This window comes from Molossus molossus, unplaced genomic scaffold (assembly GCF_014108415.1).
Source record: "Molossus molossus isolate mMolMol1 unplaced genomic scaffold, mMolMol1.p scaffold_m16_p_1, whole genome shotgun sequence".
Lineage (NCBI taxonomy): Eukaryota > Metazoa > Chordata > Mammalia > Chiroptera > Molossidae > Molossus > Molossus molossus.
The window spans coordinates 222,835,029-222,848,178 of NW_023425344.1; the positions used below are offsets into that span (position 1 = coordinate 222,835,029).

Here is a 13,150-nt window from a genome sequence, read left to right on the forward strand (position 1 = left end):
TCTCTCCCTCTAAGCTCGGAGGGGAGGCAGCTGGAGGGGCGCCAGAGACACACAGGGAAGAACTGAGCTGTTTGGCACAGGAGCGAGGGCTGGAGAGGGGGCTTTCTCCGGTGCTGTCAGAGGCCTTTGTTCCTTTGGTGAGCCCTTCCCTGGGGCGGCAGACAGTCTCCATATCTGGGACTCCAGCAACCTGGCTCACACTGGTAGCCCCGCCCTGGTGACTCCCTGAGGCCCCGCCCCACCCAACTTTCAGGCCCACTCGAGCTATTCCCAGCTGCTTAACCATAGGATTGGCCTGTCTAGGATCCTGCTTCAGGTTTTCCTAAATTCTTTCAAACAAGCAGCATCTGGTCTCAGCTAGCCCCATACCTCTCGTTCAGTAATACACAGAAACAAACACAAGGAGGCAGCCAAAATGAGGAGACAAAGAAACAGGTCCCAAATGAAAGAACAGAACAAAACTCCAGGAAAAGAACTAAGCGAAATGGACAGAAGCAACCTAACAGATCCTGAGTTCAAAATACTGCTTATAAGGATGTTCAATGAACTTAGTGAGGGCCTCAAGAGCATTAAAAAGGACCAGTCAGAAATGAAGGAGGCACTAACTGAAATAAATAATAATTTACACAGATTCAATATAGAATAGGTAAAGCCAAGAAGCAAACCATCGATTCGGAATATAAGGAAGCATAAAACACCCAATCAGAACAGCAAAAAGAAAAAAGAAGCAAAAAAAAAAAAAAAATGAGGATAGTGTAAGGAGCCTCTGGGACAACTTCAAGAATGCCAACATTCACATCTTGGGGGTGCCAGAAGGAGAAGAGCGAGAACAAAAAATTGAAAACCAGTTTGAAACAATAATGGTAGAAAACTTCCCTAACTTGGTGAAGGAAACAGACATAAAAGTCCAGGAAGCACAGAGAGTCCCAAACAAGATGAACCCCAAGAGGCCCACACCGAGACACATCATCATCAAAATGCAAAAGGTTCAAGCTAAAGAGAGAATCTTAAAAACAGCAAGAGAAAAGCACTTAGTTACCTACAAGGGAGTTCCCATAAGACTGTCAGCTGATTTCTCAAAAGAAACTTTGCAGGCCAGAAGGGAGTGGCAAGAAATATTCAGAGTGATGAAAGATCACTGGTTGTAGTGATGCAAGAACCTACAACCAAGATTACTCTATCCTGCAAAGCTGTCATTTAGAATCGATGGCCATATAAAGACTTTCCCAGACAAGAAAAAGTTAAAAGAGTTCATCACCACCAAACCGTTATTATATGAAATGATGAAGTGTCTTTTTGAAGAAAAAAATAAAATATATGAACAAATAAAATGGCAGTGAATACATATCTGTTGACAATTGGATCTACAAACAAAATAAACAGACAGAACAGAAACATTCTCATAGATACAAAGAACATTTTGTTGGTTGCCAGATGGGAGAGGGGTTGGGGGAATGGGTGAAAATGTGAAGGGATTAAGAAGTGCATATTGGTTGCTAGACTGACAAACCTCAAAGGGAAAGGGGCTGGGGGGTGAGAAGAAATAAACCAAAGAACTTATATGCATAACCAATGCACACAGACAACAGTGTGGGAACAGGCAGGAAGGGGGCAGGAGTGGGGGGGGGTCAATGGGGGAAAAATGAGGAACATCTGTAGTACATTCAACAATAAAGATAAAAAAATTATTTATGAATTGTTGAACACACACACAAAAAGAAACATAAGGAAGCTTGTGTAGCTGGAGCAGAACCAGGGAGGGCTTGGTGTAAGCGGAGTCCAGTCAGGTGACGGTACCGGCTCACAGAGTCTCTTGGGCCACTGTGAGCTCAGGGGCTTCTACCCCGAAACAGTGAAAGCCACTGAAAGTCACATGATGTGGCAGAGGATCCCACTTGTTTGCTGTTGTCTCCTCAGTCAATTGTCAGTAAGTCAAGAGCAGAGGCAATATTTAGTCATTCATTCATTCATTCATTCACTCACTCACTCACTCACTCATTCATTTCTCTACTCAGCAAATGCCTTCTCAATACTTGCTGTATACCAAGTGCTGTGAGCTCAAAAATGAGGAGCCCACCATCTAGTGGAAAAGAAAGAGAAGTAAATACAGATGTCAGAGCCACGTGATATAAAAACTCCACAAACAGCCTCAGGTGCCCTCCTCCCCCCCAGAAAGGGCAGCAGTGCAAGTCCTGTGCGTGGTTCTAAGTGGCTGCGAGCCCAGGGTCTCGGGCCTCTCAGGCAGATCCAGATCCAGCTTTTCACGGTCCCACAGCCTAGAGCCAAAGGATGCCTGTGGCCCTCACATGCCGACGTGCTCAGTGAGCACCTTGGGTGGGAAAAGAGGACAGTAGCAGCTCTCTCCCTGTAGGACGGGGGCGGGGGCAGCATCTACTGGTTCCCAGTCCATGCAGCACCATTTCCGGACCCCTGCCCCAGCTGGGCTGGAGTGGGGTGAACTTCCACACCCAGTTCTCCAGCTACCTGCGCTCTGAGGGTGGAAGTGGGGGGTTTCTTCATGATCTTCTGTGGCCTGTCTTGTGTGGGATGGAGGAAGAAAAGGAGCCAGTTTCCTAGACTCCTCTTCTGGGGGCCATACTGCCTTGTGTTTATTTCTGTCTTCATAGCCTCTTGCACAGTATCTGCACATACTAGACTTTCAGTAACTATTTGCTTGTACCAGTGGGATGCCCATAGTACACCACCTGTGGGCACCCAGGGCAGGGGTCTAAATCAGGCTGTGGAACATGGGGAGGGCACCAGGGACCCCTGGATTTGTGGCTTGGAGGACCCAGAGGATGGGACTGCCCATCTCTGCAACAGGCAGTGCAGGAGAAGCTGCTGCTTTGGAGATCAATAAGGAATTCATTTTGTGGTGTTGACTTAGAGGTACCCATGGGACATTCAAAGGCCTGGAAGCCTTCAAATCAAAGAACAGGGCCAAAGGGAAAGAAGAGTTGGAAAGCTGGGAGGAAATGAGCAGTTGTGTGGGTGTGCGAATGGGGGCTAGATACCCAAGGACGAGGAGCACCGGGCAGTGACGGGCATGAGGCCAGGAAGGCGCTGGATGGAGAGGAAGTGACAGCCCAACCAAGGTCACATCCCACCCTTCCCCAGTATTCCCTCTATTGGCTGACACAGGGCCAAGTGATGTTTCAGCTCCAAATCCCGGGCACTGCTGGGTCAGTGTGAATGCAGAGCTAAGACCTCTGGGAGGGGGTGGGCCTGGTGTTTCCATGGCACCCTTCTTCACAAGCTGTCTCACAGGTGGAGGGTCTAACCTTGGAGGAGGGGTGGACCATCGGGGCCATGGGTCTGTGGGTGGGAGCAGCAGATGTTTCCCGACAGCATCTTTGAGGATGTCTAGCTCAGTTCTGAGGCCCTGAGAGGAGCTTCTCTAGGGAGCCTTGGCCTGAGCAGACGCTTCCAGGACATTCTCTGCAGCCCTGGGGGGCTTTGCGGGAGATGCGGGAAGGCAGCAGGCTGGGGGTCGGGGGAACAGTCTCAGAAGCATTCCTTCCACTTCCTGACACCACTGGTGCTCAACGGAGCTGTGTTGAATGAATGGATGCATGAATGAGTGAGTGAGTGAATGAGCGAGTGAGTGAGTGAGTGAATTCAAGCACTTGTAAGCAAATGGAACACTCCAGTGCCTTGGAACTCCCAGGAGCTTGCCCCAGTGCCGGGCAGATGGGCGACTCTCTGTCAGTGTTTACTGGGCAATGGGTGAGTGTGAAATGAAGGCTCAGCAAACCTCTGAGCCCACAGAATGACCATAAGTCCTAAATGAATAAATGTTACTTCCCATAGTCAACTTGAAGGATACTTAAGTGGCATACTCTCCCTTTGGGAGCTTCTGCAGTTTTCCTTTTATTTTAACTCCTCAACCATCAACTGGAAGCTGTGTTCCATCTCCCTGACCCTGGGCTGGAAGGAAGAGGGGGCAGTAGTACCCATTCTTTTCCTGAGTGGGAAGGGCACAAAGGATCGCTCCCTTTCTCCCTCTCAAAGTTGGACAGCTTGGGTCCTTCCAGCAATCCAGGGTTCATGCTGGAACATTCTCTCGTCCTTCCTCCTTCTCTCCTTTGGTCTCTCCTGAAATGGATTTTGAGACCACAGAGGCTCTGCTACATCTGTCCAGCCCTTGGCATGGCACCTACGCAGAATATCACCATTCCACAGCTGTAGCCGTTGTCACCACCCTGAGCATAGGTGCCCTGAGCGTCTGTGTGTAGCATGGGGCCACACAAGATCTCCATCTCTGGGTCTGACCTCAGGGGGCTCAGGGACTGGCTTTGAGGACAGGATGCGACTGGAGGCAGGAACACTGTAGGGTGGCACCCTTTATGGAGATCAGCGCTCCCTGGAGTTCTCCGCATTCCTGGCCCGTGAGGTTGGGAGCTGGGCTCTCGGGAACATGGAGGCCCTGGGCTGCTGGTGGCTGTTCCCCAGCCTCACCCAGAACATTGGTTCCCTGTCCCACAGGCCCAGCTGCCTTCCTGGGACCATCTCTCTAGGGACCAGGCCTGTGACAGGGTCCTCCTGCTGGGGTTCTGTGAGTGGACAATTCTCACCTGTCTTCCCAATGCTTCTGTGTGCCCATAGCTCCTGCCCAGACTACTGGTCACCTGGAAGGTTTGGAGTCGGGAAGTGCTCTCAGTGGTGATATTTCAAGGTGTTCTGGAGAACGCCCGGCGAGCAGTTTGGTTCAAATAATGTGATGTGAGGATTCATCCATTCATCTCAGATGTGTTCTTCCCCAGTATCTTTGGGGGGGGGGGGGCTTTGGGAGCTCAAAGTAGGGTGTGGCTAAGAGGAGGGAGTCTAGGCCATGGCATCTGTCATCCATCCATCCCCAGCACTTAGCACTGGTGGACCCCGTAGGTCTGACATGAGGCTATTTCAGCAACAAGTACAAGTCCCTGAGGAGATGCATCATTGTCTGTGCACTGACTTCCAGCAGTTCTGGCATGAGCCTCTGAGCCTGCTTGTTTTCACAGGTGGTTCTCCGCATAGCAGCTCATCTAAGCCCTGGGTGTTTTACTGATCATTCCTAGCCCAGTGTCAGGCCCAAGTTCACCATCAAGAGACTGCCAATCTGTTGGTAGCTTGGCAACCTCTAACCTCCTTGGCGATTTTCTCAGGACACCACATCTTGGGGGTCTGGTGCATTCCAGAGTCACCTTCTCCATATCCTGCACACAGAAGTGGTCAGGAGTATGGGTTACAGTCCAGGTTGGGTAACTCAGTTGGTTAGGGTGTCATCCCAATACACCAAGGTTGCGTGTTCAATCCCCAGTCAGGACACATGCAAGAATCAACCAGTGAATGCATAAATAACTGGAACAACAAATGGATGTTTGTCTCTCTCTCTTTTTTTCCTTTCCTTGTTCTTTCTTTCTAAAATCAATAAATTAAAATTTTAAAAAAGAATATGGGTTTCAGAGTCAAAATGATTAGTTAAAGTCCAGAACCTGTGACTTACTAGGTCTGACTTTGGTCTTTTTTTTTTTAAATTCTCACTGAGAATATGTTTTCATTGTTTTCAGAGAGAGAGTATGGGAGGGGGAGAGAGAGAGAGAAACATCTATTGGTTGCCTCCTGCAGATGTCCCGACCAGGGATCAAACCCACAACCTGGTTATGTGCCCTGACAGGGAATCAAACCTGCAACCCTTTGGTGCACAGGACAACACTCCAACCAACTGAGCCGCACCGGCCAGGGCAGTCTTTTCAAAAATAGACTTTACACCCAGCCGGTGTGGCTCAGTGGTTGAGCATCAACCCATGCACCAAGAGGTCACTGGTTCAATTCTTGGTCAGAGCACATGCCCAGTCTGTGGGCCAAACCCCCAGTGGGGGCCATGCAGGAGGCAGCCAATCGATGTTCTCTCTCATCGATGTTTCTATTTCTCTCTCCCTCTCCCTCTCTCTCTAAAAATAAATAAAGAAAAAAAATTTTTAATAGACTTTACTAATTTTTTAGAGCAGTTCAGGTTTATAAAATTGAGCAGAAAGTACAAAGACTTCCCATATATTCCCTGCCCCACACATGCAAATACTGTTTTTTACTTCTTGAGCCTCAGTCTCCTCATCTGTACAGTGGGGGTAATAATGATCTCCTGTTCACAGAGTTGGGGTCAAGTACAAACGAGGTTTTGCGGTTGACTCCCACCTGGTGGTAAGTGCTGACCACACAGAGGCTACTTTATCCTGGGGCCCCTCTCATGCTGACCTTTGTCTCAGGTGACAGGAACACCCTCCCGAGGCTTTGATGAGAAGGCGTACCTGGCGGCCAAGCAGCTGAAGCCCGGTGAGGACCCCTACAGGCAGCACGCCTTCAACCAGCTGGAGAGCGACAAACTGAGCTCAGACCGCCCCATCCGGGACACCCGCCACTACAGGTGTGGCCTCCGTTGTGCGGGGAGAAAGAAAGGGGGAGAGAAGGGCTAACCCGTTAGCGTGTTTGTGTTTTCAGTCTCATAGATTTAAGAAATGAGGAATTTCCTCAGACTCAGTCTGCTTATCGAGATATTCAGACCCTCACCCTCATTTTGTTTGCCTGACTCCTGTTTATTTCAGCTGACCTCCTGAGGTCCAGAAAAGGCCAAGGAGACCTTCCCAGCTGGGGCCAGGGAGGCCCCTCTGCACCTCAGTCTGAAGTCCCAGTGAGAGTGACCTGCCAGGGAGCCAGAGGGAGATCCGAGGTGGTGGGCGAGCCAGGTGTTCTAGGTGCCCTGCTGGTGGTGCCCGAGGGGAAGAGGGGCCACTGTACACGGCCCACTGGCATCCCTTTCCGTCCTCTCTCCTGGCCCTCTGCCCTCACTTCCTTGAAACTCCCAGAAATGCTTCCCAGTCCCGTTCTTAGTTCTCCCAGGGTGCTGGCTGAGAGAGGCTGCAGACCAGGACCGAGGGCACCTTCCACACCGATCCCAGCTCTGACTTCACCCAGTGTGTGACCGACCCTGGGCAAGTCCTCAGCCCCCTCCTTGGTCCAGGCCCTTGTGTCCTGACTAGGTTACACGAGTCACCTCCTCCAGTCTCCCCTCTTCCTGCCCTCCCCTAAGGTAGCAGCCTGAGCTCCTCACCCTGAAGTGGGAGCCGCTCCCCTCCCCCCGGAGCCTCTGCCCCTTTTCACCTAGCTCTCAATGCTCCTGTTCCTGTACTTCTCCCGCCTCCCTCCTCATCGTCACACTCTGTTCCTCCTGAACAGCCCCACACACATACACACCTTCACGGCTCCCCTCCGTGTCCTCTCCTCCGGGCAGGGTTCCTTGCCAGCCCAGGCTGGTTAGGCAGCCTTCTCTGCTCTCCGTGCAGACACCAAACAGAACAGCAAGGGGTGGTTGTAGCTGACCACCCGTGTGCTTGCAGCTTTGAATGGCCAATATGGGCTGTGTTGGACCCAGCATGTACCCAGCATCAGGCTGGTCCTGGTTTGAGGGTAGAAGAGAATGACTCAGGTCAACTGCTTCTCTTTCTGAAGCAGCTACTCCACAGAACTAAATATATATGTGAGCTAAGGGTACAGAAGGGACCTGCTTCTAGCCTTCCTTGTCACTCATAGAGATGTGCCTGAGGGCCAGTGGACTTGGTGGCCTGTGCAAGGTGAGATGAACATGGAGTTGGAGCCCCAGACTGTCCTCCCTGTCCTTAACCCCAGCATTGTCAGCCACCAGAAACAGTTCATGCCACCAAATAGGGCCGTGATCCCACTCCTGGGGAGGCTCCCACCCAGGTCTGATGGCTGGTACAGGCGCTGGAAAGTCCCTCTCAGTCCGTCCTGGGGCAGTATCCCCTTGTGTCTGCCTGCACTGTGGGGCCTACAAGGTTGTGTCCATCAGCTCCACTTGGAGACCTTCTATGGGCAGCCCTGACCATGGCCAACCTAGAGCTCAGGGCCCAGAGGTTCTGCTGACCCAACTCTGTGAGCTGAGAGGCTGGCCTGGATCACCTCTGCCCTCCCTGCCACCCACCCCCACTCTGAACCTTCTCAGATATTCATTCACTGAGGAATTTAAAAGGAGAATTTCTCTTGGAAATATACACATTTTAAAATGAGACTCTTCAAATCCAAGGCAGTGGTAGGTTGGTGAGTTAGGTCTCTCCTCCTGCCCCAGAGCTGCTACAGGGCCCTCTCAGAGACTGAGGTGGGTCGGGGGAGGGGAAGGGGCGCGTGTGTGTAGCGGGAGCAAAGGAGGTGCTGGCGTTGGTGGCAGGTGTGCTGGGTGAGCCGGGCTCTTCCCCTTAGCCTTCCAGGCTGCTGCCACCGCTCTAGGCTGGCTCCTGGTTCAGCCCTCAGTGTGAGGAGCTCCCCCTCAGGGAGAGCACAGAGACCTAAACCATGCAAGGCAGACCCACCAGCTCCATACCCCGAACTCAAAACACAGCATGAGACAAACCTCTTCAGAGGCTCTCGGCTCCTGGGAGCCTCCGGATAAATCCCCATCATCACAGATATGAATCCCAGAGAGAGGCAGAGTGGAGGGGGTTGGAAGGGTGGATGAGAGGAGGTCAGGTCCACCCTCCACGGGGTATGGGTAGGTTGGCACCTGGGGTTCAGTGACAGACTTGGGGCCCTACATGCTGGGGGGCTGGGCACCCAGGAAGTGGCTGCTGCTCCCAGCACTCCCCATCTCATCAGACCAAGCCCACCCCCCCAACCCCCCAAAATCAGCATGGCTCTGGGAGGATGGGCACTTGGGAGGCCTGGCTTCTCAGGGGGAAGAGGTGAATTTCCGTGTCCCCCTTAACAACCCCCCCCATGCTCTCTCAAGGAGAATCTGAAGCCTCAGGATTTGTCCAGTGGGGGCCCCAGGCTGGTGGACCGCCCGTCTGCTCTGCAGGGCAAGAAATGGGCCTGGGAATTCAGTTGTAAGCGGCTGTCGGTGGAATGAATGCTGTAATGAAAACAGTCACTGCTGGGATAGTCAGAGCGCAACTGTAGTACAGGAGATTGCCCTGAACACCAGCCTGGTGGCTGCCTTCCCGGCCCCAGGAGTGCGAAGGCTTCCTTCAGAGAAAACAGATGAAGGCTGGCTGGAGTGCCTGTTTGAGTGTTTTCCTCCCCTTTCCTGGGGCAGTGAGGAGGGGCGGGGGGGGGGGGCAGCCGGAAAGGTGGTGTCTGGAGAAGGGAGCACAGAGCCGCTGGGAGCGTGTGGGCTGGAGGGAACCACCTGTGGTGACCAGGAGTCCAGGGAGGCTACTCCCCTTCCGGGTGTCAGCAGCCAGCGGTTAGTGCTGGGCAGTGAGAGGGAGGGAGTCACAGGACAGCAGGATGGGGGTGACTCCTCTCCAGATCCTACTAAATGGGGGGGGGGCTAGAAGGAAGAAGCTGCAGTGCCAGGGACAAAACAGAGGCTGCCCCAACCCATTTTGTGTCTTGGCTGCTGCATCACAGGGAGCTCTGTCTCCGGGTGGGGACGGGGCCTGGGGCCTGGTGCTGGGGTGTGGGGTGGAGCCTGCACATGGTCCGAGCCCTCCTAGACACTTCAGGGACTGGGGGGTTCCGGTGCTCTAGGTCTTTGGTGAAAAGCTTCTTGGCCTGGGAAGGTTCCCTGCCCTGTGGTGTCCCTTGGAGGACTCCAGGCTGGGTGGCCTCAGGGTGTGGAGCGTGGGTGTGGACGGCCAAGGCCCCCATCCTGGCTTCAGGCTTTACTTCTCTGTCCCACAGAGGTATTCCAGGGGACAGCAGCTGGACAAAGAGAAGCCTCAAAACCTGCCCTGAGGCCACTCCCACAGCTGCCCTCTGATCTCTCTGCTCCCTTCTCAGTTGTCCATCTCTGTCCTACTCCACGGACCTGCCGGCCACCAGTGTCATCATCACCTCCCACAATGAAGCCCGATCCACCCTGCTGCGCACGGTGAAGAGGTAAGCCCCCCCTGGGGACCCTCATCTCAATGGTGCTGCTCCCCAGGGCCTCGGGGTGATCTGCTGAGCCCTTGGCAGGGGAGGACATTGAGATCGGGTGCTGTGGCCAGATGGGGTGAAGACCAGCGGGCACTGGGGGGGGTCCTGCCTTCTGAGAAGCTGGTGACTCAGGGTCAGTGAGACCCCAGAAGTCCAATTATTAGTGAGATGCACAGTCCAACACAAGGTCAGGTCCCTAGGAGGAGGGCAGAAATGCAGGTCAGGAGCGGAGAGAGGCGGGGAGGGACATGAGGCCTGTGGCCCACGATGCCAGCTCAGTAGGCACCCATCAGTGTTTCAGAGAGAGGCGCCCCTTCCGTCCTACTGAGTTTGGCCCTGTGGTCAAGTTTAACTCCTACTCATCCTGATTCTTTTTTTTTTTTTTTTAATCCTCATCCGAGGACATTTTTCCATTTTTTGTACAGACAGAGTGGGAGGGAGAGAGAGGAAGAGAGAGAGAGAGAAACATCGATGTGAAAGGGACACATCGAGTGGCTGCCACCTGCACGACCAACCAGGGCCGGGGACAAACTGCAACCGAGGTACATGCCCTTAGCGGGAACCGAACCTGGGCCTCTCTGGACCGCAGGCGGACGCTCTAACCGCTGAGCCAAACCGGCCAGGGCTCATCCTGATTCTTTAACCAACTTAGATATAATAGGATTTGGAAAGGCAGGCCTGTTGGTATTCCAGGGATTAAAGAAGCTTGGGTTTCCTTTCCCAGGGAGTAGGGGACGGTGGAGGATGATGGGAGGGCAAGAGTCGGGGCTTCCTGAGAACACTCCTCCTGACTCATGGGGCACACATGAGCCTTTCAAATCGTCAGCTCTGTCCAGTTTGGGGTGCCCCCCCCCCAGCAGGCAGTCAGAGCAGCTGCAGATCCTGCCTCAACAACCAACTAGGGCAGTCCCATCCCCCCATTTGGGGTGGCTCCCAAGTGCCTGAGGGTCCTAACAGCAGGGTCAGCCACCTGCTTACAAGAAACTGAGGAACACAGTGCTCCTTGGCCATTGATCAGGACCCAGAGGTTTGCAAGCAGCTGCCCTTGGCCAGTGTGCTGGCCCTGAGCTGGGTAGGGGGGAGCCCCATGGCAGGGGGAAGTAAACAGAAGGTGGCCCCTAAATCTGGGCTCCTCTGTCCCCATCACTGCTCCAGTGTCCTGAACCGAACTCCTGCCAACCTGATCCAGGAGATCATTTTAGTGGATGACTTCAGTTCAGATCGTAAGTATCCACCTTCTTTTGTTGCACCCTCCAAACCCCCATTTCCCCAGAATGCGGGGGCAAGCGCTCTGGAGATTGGCCATCACAGGCTCGCCTCTGCCCCCACTGGACTCATCGGTCTTTTCTAGGTACCCTCCCTGGTGCTGCTTTTTGGTGCCAAAGGAGGGGAAAGAGGGTGTTGCTTTTGTGGGGCACCAATGAGATGACATTTTTAGAAGTTTGAAACAGCAGCAGCAGCATTCTTCCTTATTACAACTGGAGTGAGAAGATCATCCCTTCAGTCTAGCTCCAGGATGTCAGACTGGTGCTTGTGCTGTGCTCTCTGGCGCCCCTGGTGGTAATGCCACAAGCATAGGCGGTCCTTAGTCTGGCCAGGGAGTGGGGGACAAGGGGCCACTAGAGATGACAATGCTCCTTCATGCCTCCCCGTCCCCAGCCCCTTCCCTGGGCCTGGCATGGGACAGCTCCTGGGCAGTTCCACTGGTGGTTTGATGCCCACATCTGAATGAGCTTCCTTCTCTCTCCCCTCAGCTGAAGACTGTCTGCTCCTGACCAGGATCCCCAAGGTCAAATGCCTGCGCAACGACCGGCGGGAAGGTAAATTCTTGGACATAGGGTGCCACTGCAGACCCATTTCGCCCTGGACCTCCGCACCTCCCCGCTCCCTTCTGGCGCCCTGTCACACGAGCAGCACGGCCCTGCTGCAGTCCTGGGGCGAGAACCAGAGTCTGTAGAAAGACCCTCCTGTGGCCCCAGGTCAGACCTATCCAGCATGACCATAGGCAAGTTGCTCTGCTGAGAAATGGGGGTACTAATAGTGCCCTTTCTGCCTTGCACAGGACTGTAAGGATAAAGGAGATGAGCTCCATGGCAACGCTTTGGGACATCAAAGGGCAGTGTAAAGCACATGCGACCTCGCTCTAACTAAGAGGTGTCTGGGGCATCAGAGACAGCGTAGGACTGTGCTCGGCACTCTAGGGGACACAGGAGAATGTAAGACACGGTCCCTGCCCTCAGAGAGCTCTGACGCAGCTGAGGAGTCAGGTCCACCACAGCAACAGGCTTGTTGCGATTGTGTGGTGGAGTGGAGATCCGGGAAGGGGTGCTGGGGAGAGGGGAGTGGGCAGGGAGTGGGCCTTGATTGGGTGAGGGGGCTACGAGACACGGAACAAGGGAGGGGGCGGGGCGTTCCAGGCTCAGGGGCTCTGCGAGCAGAGGCTTGGTCAGGCATGGGTACACAGGGAATACTAATACCCCCTGCCGAGTGTTCATCCTGCAGCAGGCGTTCAGTTTTTATGCTTTCTCACAGTCAGTCCTAATAGTAGCCCATTGTCCCCATTTTGTAGATAAGGAAACTGGGGTTTAAGGAGGTTCAGTAATTTCCCCAGATTGGGGATGAATAGAGAAGCCAGGATCCCAACCTGGAGAGGGGCTCACCTTGAAGCCCAGCCTCTTCATCTTCTACTTGCTCTCCCTGCCCAGGAGAAGCTGGGCCTGCTCAGCAGGGGGGATGGGAGGAGTGACAGCGGATAACAGAGGACCTTAAGCCAGAGAAAGGCATTTAGACTTGATAAGGCAGATAGTAGGGAGCCACTGACTGTGTGTGTGCGCGTGTGTGTGTGTGAGAGAGAGACAGAGACAGAGACAGAGACAGAGAGAGAGAGAGAGAGATGTGATAGGCATTTTTAAGAAAGACCAGTCAGGCTGCTGGGACGTTCATACTGGAATGGAAGGGGCCAGAGAGAAATCCCTAAGCATGGCAGGTCCTCAAATAATGTAGTTTCTTTGTAACATTGATGAAATGTTGTAGGAACTTAATTCTTGCTTATGTTAATTATCCTGTGGTAAAAACTGGCTTTGTTGTATGTCATTTCACTTAAAGTCACAGAACCTATATATGACGTTGAGTGAGGACTTACTGTACAGGGTTGCAGGTGCTTTTAGATGTGGGAATATGCTATTCCCTGGGGTGTTGCCTAACATAGCTGTGAATTAATACAATTAAATTAAGGAGGTTT

The 13,150-nt window shown here is 53.2% G+C and overlaps 1 protein-coding gene across 1 annotated transcript in view; it reads left to right on the top strand.

The window, feature by feature from the left end:
* The window catches only part of GALNT16 (polypeptide N-acetylgalactosaminyltransferase 16), a 92,905-nt gene that overhangs the window by 54,783 nt on the left and 24,972 nt on the right, over positions 1 to 13,150 (top strand). The window contains exons 2-5 of the mRNA XM_036274146.1: positions 6,246 to 6,403; positions 9,772 to 9,870; positions 11,065 to 11,132; positions 11,664 to 11,729. Of these exons, the coding sequence (XP_036130039.1) occupies positions 6,246 to 6,403; positions 9,772 to 9,870; positions 11,065 to 11,132; positions 11,664 to 11,729 (391 nt within the window). The remainder of the gene's footprint in view (positions 1 to 6,245; positions 6,404 to 9,771; positions 9,871 to 11,064; positions 11,133 to 11,663; positions 11,730 to 13,150) is intronic.